Raw genomic sequence first — 6,709 nt, forward strand, 5'->3', positions numbered from 1 at the left:
ATATTTTCATCTACGATAAAACCTTCAGCAAATGTTTTTCTCCCTAGAAGCAAACAAAAATGTAAAAATATAAACTGAATATTATTAAAGTCATCAAAACCAAAATTAAATTATCTTACCGCTGAAGCTAATTGGTCCCAGGTTCTTAATCACAGCATCCTCAATTTCAAATGCGAGATTGTGACCATCAACAGGGCCAGTCACATCCAGAGAGCTTACTGTTACAATATCCTAAAACAACAAACTTATTAGATGGATTCAAATAAAGCTTTAGTGCATACCTAATATAAAATCTACCTCAAAAGAAAGAGAGCCAGAAATAGTATTACTGCCATTCAGCTTTATAGCCTTTTCTGCAATTCTGGTTAGATTGAATGTATTCACTCCAGCAAGTGTTTCAATATGTCCCTCAATAACAAGTTCTGCAGACAAATTCAAGTTGAAAATTTTGTAGAACACACATACAACCAGTAAAGGACTGAACATATCAACGTACCATCAATGGTGAACCCTCCATCGATCAAAAGTTTTGCAAGGTCTTCGTACACAGGAGGAGGAGGAGGAGCTGTTTCCCTTGCTAGAGTATGAACTGGCACACCATTTATGTAACTGACATTAATATGTTTGGTAACCGTGACATCACCAAATGTATATCCACCCAAAATAGTTTGAGGCCGAGATTGACTCATGCGCCTGTTTTCAAAATCTATCAAGTTCCATCCACAAATCTGTTAACAAAAAATTAAAAAATAACTGTTTATTTAAGAGGAGAATGTTAGTTGCAAGCATTTAGAGCGTACAAACCTTATCTCCAATCACATTGCCAGCAACTCTCATAACATCTGTAATGACTGGTCCCTTAATGTAGCATGTCAAATTAGTTGACCTTGGCCCACACATATCTTCTGAGGTGGGTAGGATAGTATCTGTTACAGGAGTATTACCAAGCTGTTCTGAAATTATCAGTTCAGCAGCGAATATCTTAGATGATTCGGTGAATGTGAGGTGGCTTAGGGTGTCCTGTTAAACACAAGTGGTTGTAAAAAGAAAGCATAGTACCAAAATTGTACTTTGAAATGAAAATTGAAGTTGTATACCTGGACACCCGTCAACCGTACGGCTTCAGCATTCAACTCTACCACATCCACACCATCCACGAGTCCCGTCACTTGAAGGTTGTTAAAGACTGCTTTCTGAATTGTCTTACCTCCTAGCAGAAACAAAGAGAAGAATAAACACTTTAGAAACAGAAATTTAGAAAGATATCAAAGAAACAAAACTCATTACTTGTATCCTTACCATGGAATGTTTGAGGAGAATCAATTCTAGCAATATCTGCTATTTTCCTACCATTTACTAAGCCTGAAGAAACCATGACATTATCAACTTTCAATGAACCAAGAAGAGTTTTCTTTCCATCCAAAAATACTTGACCATGGGAGGTGGGTGGGACAACTAATATGTCTTGAACAACGTCTTTAAAGATTTGCTCATTCAAAGTGTTGATAATCTAGGAGCAGTACAGAGTTTGTTAAGGCTAACACAGGGTATTCCAGCAAGAGCAACAATTTCAAAACATTTACCTGAATTGTGCCATCAACGGTCAAGTTTGTAAACTGGACATTTGATGATACTACAACATTGGGACCGAGAGGAGGGCTCTTCTGCCTATTCAGCCTTATGCCATTAACAGCCCCATCAACCTATGGAATATGCTCAGACATGAAAATTGTTCAATTTCTCTTAGGGTAAGGCAGAACTATACAAACCTTTATATCACCAATGATATCAGCTTCTGCAAGTTTTAATTCCCCATTGAGATACTGATCGGTTGTTTTAGTCACTAGAGCATTTACAGGAACACCATCAATAGTTTTAGCAAAATCAACTGTGCCGACCATCAATTTATCATTAAACTTCTTTGAGGCAGTTATTAACTGGCTCTTATTGGCATTCTTCAGAACAAAGTCGTCAGGGAAATTCAATCCATTCAGCTGTTCAATTTTCATACTATCTGCAGTCAACACCTAAAATAAAATTGAGTTATTACTTTTGAAATGGTTTGTGCAAATGAAAATGTAAGGAGAAATTCACAGAATTTACCCCATCTATCTCCGTAAGTCCTGTAACTACAGCTGGCTGATCCCTCCAAACAATTCTTTCGACAATGTTACTCCAAAGAAATCCATTAATCCTTTCAACACTTAGCTGGCCTCCAACATCTAGCATGTCAAAAGTCTTCAAGATTTGTGACCCATTAACAATAGACTTCAAGTTGTGAGGGTTCATATCTACTGTGTTTATCACATTCACCGTCAAGTCTCCTTCCACTGTTACTTCATCAAACTGAACAATTCCTGGAGGAACCAACAATAGCATTAGCTGCAATATGTCTCAGGTATAACAGAATACAGAAAAAAATACTCAATCATAAAGACATACCTGGAAACTGTCTTCCTGCTATCAATACCTCCTCAGATAAATCCACACCACCAACAGTTCCCTGGGGAGGCAAATCAATATCATTCTGAACTTGGAGAATCTCTGTCACTTCTAGAACACCGTTCACCCTGACTGTTTTGCCAGGTACATTGAAGATTAAATCATCTCTTTGAACATCATTGACGATGTCAAACATAACATCAGATACTTCCAAGGCAGACAAGGTTTTTGTACCGCTGATTGTTCCTTTCTCTAGTTGGTCAATTCTACAAAGCATAAGGAAGATAAGTAAAAAAAGAACTGCAAAAAGAATGTTATGTAAACTCAAGCACATACCTCACAGTATCTTTCAGGAGTGTAGGGACACTCTCTTCATTCAACCAGCTAACAGTCAAAGAATCAAAGGAGGCAGGTCCTTGAACCTCCAGACCACCAAGAAGTTGATGGTGCCCGGACAGATGCACTTCGCCATTTTCAGGCACCGCAGCATCAGACAATGAAAGCGACAAACTTTTAGTCAACGCCTCTAACTCTGTCATGAGACTTTTCAGCTTACTAAGATCTTCAGTAGGTTGCAGTGTCTCTGAAATGAAAAAAAGTGTGCTTAAACAATTATCAGTAGGGAGAAAAAAAAAAAATACCTCCATCATACCGGTCCTGCTTGTTTCTACGTTCACAAATTCTTCAGGCTGTATTTCCTGTATGACCCAATCTGCCTTTATCACATTATGACCACTTGGATTTAAGGTGTCGCTTAAAAGCCTCTCTGTTGCTTCCCATTCCTGTCTTTGCCTTGTCAACTCCTCCTGGAAAGTTGTGGGAATCCAAAATAATGTCCATTACCTATAAACCCGCACATGTCGCACTTATGAAATGGGTTTTGGAAAATTAATTCCTTACCGTTAGTTTTGCTTGAGCTTCCTTCAAAATCAGAATTTCAGATAACAAAGGATTTGCATTTGGCTGAAGTTGTGTTTGAAAATCAAACAATGTAGAATGCAGAGAACCTTGGGGTACTAGAACAGAAACAACTGATGCGTCCCCCAATTGAAGAGCTACAGCTTCAGCTAAACCCAGTTCACTGCTTTCTGCTATGATACATGATGCACCTTAAATATTGAAGATAAAGAAATGTTATCAGAAGTTCATAAGTATCAAATTACCAATAAAATGTGTCTGATCACCTCTAAAAGTTGATAAATGTCCAGAAACAAAACAGGGGTAATCCTGCCAATTGAAAACACCTGCAGAGGACCAAGTTAAAGTCACCACTTTTTTGGAGTAGTGGGTGCCACTACCTTGGACTACTTCTGCAAGAAGAATCACCTCATCTCTGTAGGTTTGTATGGGTAAAACCAGCCACGCTGATACAAAGCCAAGATCTGAAAGTATGAAACAAAACTGAAGATTCCATGTAGGCAGGTAGAGGTGCAGGCACTGACTGACAACTCACTTTTAAGAGCTTTAGGACAGCCTTCAATTCTTGTTGGGCTTACAAAACGAAACAGGGCTGGATTGACACCACCTACAGCGAGATACATCTGCAACAAAAAATTTAAAAAGCTACAGATTTATGATCATATTAAAAATAAACAAAACTTGACAAGAGTTAACTTACTTTATAACTGATATGAAAAAAGATTGCATGTGAAATTTGAGGACTAGGTAGGTCCTTCCAGAGTTCGAAGGAGCCATAAGCAGTATGGTTGCTAGGCCCTGCAGCATCCTGGGGTAGAGGTGAATGGTACCGATATAATTTGGCAACACCAGCGTCAGGGAGAGCGAGTACAAGGTATACTTCATCACCAACTACACCAAGATCTCCAGAAACCGCTGGTGCTTCTAATGAAATAGACCAAGAAAGCCTGGAAAGATCATATGTTAAGAAGCAGAATATAATAGAATAAAAATCAAGCAAGCATCAATAGAGGAAAGTACCTTGCTTCGAGTGAATTTCCTAGATTGAAATCAAAGACATCAGCACTAGCTTCACACTGCACCAACTCCAAAGTGGATTCACAGGATGTTAACATCAAAAGTTTCATCTGCTCTTTAATTTGAAACACCCTTAAGTGAGAAACTCTTTTCTGTACAGGCCAGGACCTAATTTGTTCCTGTACAAAGAAATTAAGAAATCATGGAAGGAAAAAAGAAAAATTCAAATAAAGTGAAAGAGCATTACATACCACACGAGAATTGATCCGATACCATATCAAGCTTCCTTCATTTTCAGTAGAGAGAACCAGGATAACATCCATTGTTTTAGTGGCTGCATTCCAATGTTTAAAGATAGTTGCAGCCAGTGGAGTACTTGGAAGACCTGGAAACGCAGGTGTTGAGAGATGAAAGAACGTAAGATACAAATGAAAGAATTAAGACCACCTGTACCGAAGACACTTACGATATATTTCCTCTGACAGTGAGAATGTCTGACCAGTACCAACATCAGGAGCAACAAATTTCGCAGTAAGTAAAGTAAAGTGCTTTGACCCAAGGCCAACAAGGTATGTTGTACTACCAGCAGAAATAGAATGCCATTTCCCCACACCAGCTCCAAATTTGAACGGATCACGCTTGTAGACAGATGTCACATTAAGTTCTAGAAAGAAAAACAGAAATGTATGACATACCTAACAACTGGTCGCCAAATAGGTCTACGCGATACATTCAAAGACGTTTTTGGCATATCTAATCGTTAACGAAGTAGAGAGGGAGTTCGGTCGACCAGAACAAGGAACAAGGAACAAGCAGAAGCAGAGGGGGATGAGCAGTGTTGCCCTCGACACGCAATGAGAACGGTGACTAGACCTCCTGATTAGGTGAGCGACGTCGATTAGAAAACCATACACAAAATCCGACAAGCAAAGCAAGCGGAACAGGTAGCACTCGGTTGAACCGCCGTGTTGATGTTGATGTTGACACACTCATTTGTTGCGGTGCGGTGCGGTGCGGCCAACCCCCCCTCCCCCTCCTCCTCCGTTACCCCTCCCACCGTAGCAGTAGCAGCAAGTGCTCGCCGCCGCCGCCGTAGAGGCAGGCAGCTCAACCAACAGTTTGGCCGTCGTGGCCCCCCGGCAACGCCGGAAAGTTAGGCAGCCCATCTAGCTCGCATAGTGTGTGTTTTACTTCTACGTTTGACAGCTCTAGGCCAAGTCGTGACTTTCCTGCTCCTGTAGGGAGGTACGTCTACTCCATGAAAGGGAGTTGTCCTCAAAGTGTCTCGGCACTTTTAATAAGGGACAAACCGTTTGGGGAAATCCATACCGGACAAAGCTCTGTACTAGACACACACAAGACAACTCATATACGCTCCTCTACAGCCCCAGACACCGATTCGGTGTCAGAGTGATATCCTGCCTACAGTCGTACTGACGGAAGAACATACAGTTGCCCGTATCTTCACCACGCTATTCAGCCAGTCGGTGAGCTGTTACTTGGTCAGATTTCAGATGGACCACATCTGACAGAATGTTGGCGTCTCCCACGCAACTCCACTCACCCTCTTGCGCGAGCGTGTCGTCGCCGGCGCGGGTGGAGGGCGAGTACCAGGGGACGCCGTCGTCGCCGGCCGCGTCCCGGGCCGTCCTGGGGGCGCGCCCGGGTGCGCCGCCCTCGAGGAGGACGTCTTGGCGCAGGGACTCCAGGAGCAGGGGCAGCGGCACGTGTGCGGGCTCGGCCGGCTGCACAAAGAGAGGGCGATGTTGACGTGACGGTCCCCACGGGCTGCTGCAGAGCTGGCGAGGGGCGACTCACTTGGGTCAGATGAGGCTCGGCCGACAGACTCGGACACAGCAGGGCCACGCACGCTACGCAGGCCCACACCCCGACCCAGCACCGGGACGGTCCAGGTCCACCCATGATGGTTGATGATGACAGTGTGGTCCAGCTCGCCCAGACGGCTGCAACCGAATGAAGATGCGGCGAGCGGCCAGCGCGCGAGCTGGCCTCCAGGTGGGGTGGCGCTTTGCAGATGAGCCACTAGGTGGCGTTCTAGCAATAACACGCACCTCCCCCCCCCCCCCCACCTCTCACGCCTTTCCAGCAGACGAAAGAGTGCTTTTCGCTGGTTTCCGAAGTTCTCGTTTGCAAACTCACATAACGATCTTTTGGTCGTTACCAAGCCAGCAGATACTTAGCGGGAGGAAAGGAGACGAGATGACACTTCGAAAAGACCTTTCGAACGAAACGGCGATTCGGCGGGAGAGGTGTGTGAACCACAGGGGAAGTGCCAAACAAGCAGCAATACAAGACTACGCCTGTGGGGGGG

The 6,709-nt window shown here is 43.3% G+C and overlaps 1 protein-coding gene across 1 annotated transcript in view; it reads right to left on the bottom strand.

Annotated features, from left to right (window-relative positions):
- The window catches only part of LOC113201684 (uncharacterized), a 19,241-nt gene extending 12,876 nt beyond the window's left edge, over positions 1-6,365 (bottom strand). Inside the window, exons 1-21 of the mRNA XM_026415507.2 lie at positions 6,196-6,365; positions 5,942-6,122; positions 4,844-5,041; positions 4,629-4,762; positions 4,381-4,556; positions 4,061-4,307; positions 3,896-3,983; positions 3,627-3,824; positions 3,343-3,551; positions 3,095-3,248; positions 2,779-3,025; positions 2,443-2,708; positions 2,104-2,357; positions 1,770-2,027; positions 1,584-1,703; positions 1,300-1,510; positions 1,098-1,210; positions 805-1,020; positions 497-728; positions 298-422; positions 120-231 (exon numbers count right to left, since the gene is read on the bottom strand). Coding sequence (XP_026271292.1) covers positions 120-231; positions 298-422; positions 497-728; positions 805-1,020; positions 1,098-1,210; positions 1,300-1,510; positions 1,584-1,703; positions 1,770-2,027; positions 2,104-2,357; positions 2,443-2,708; positions 2,779-3,025; positions 3,095-3,248; positions 3,343-3,551; positions 3,627-3,824; positions 3,896-3,983; positions 4,061-4,307; positions 4,381-4,556; positions 4,629-4,762; positions 4,844-5,041; positions 5,942-6,122; positions 6,196-6,300 — 3,844 coding nt within the window. The 5' untranslated portion in view covers positions 6,301-6,365. The remainder of the gene's footprint in view (positions 1-119; positions 232-297; positions 423-496; positions 729-804; positions 1,021-1,097; positions 1,211-1,299; positions 1,511-1,583; positions 1,704-1,769; positions 2,028-2,103; positions 2,358-2,442; positions 2,709-2,778; positions 3,026-3,094; positions 3,249-3,342; positions 3,552-3,626; positions 3,825-3,895; positions 3,984-4,060; positions 4,308-4,380; positions 4,557-4,628; positions 4,763-4,843; positions 5,042-5,941; positions 6,123-6,195) is intronic.
- Between the last annotated feature and the right edge of the window lie 344 nt (positions 6,366-6,709).

Source organism: Frankliniella occidentalis, unplaced genomic scaffold (assembly GCF_000697945.3).
Source record: "Frankliniella occidentalis isolate FOCC.00 unplaced genomic scaffold, Focc_3.1 Scaffold251, whole genome shotgun sequence".
NCBI lineage: Eukaryota > Metazoa > Arthropoda > Insecta > Thysanoptera > Thripidae > Frankliniella > Frankliniella occidentalis.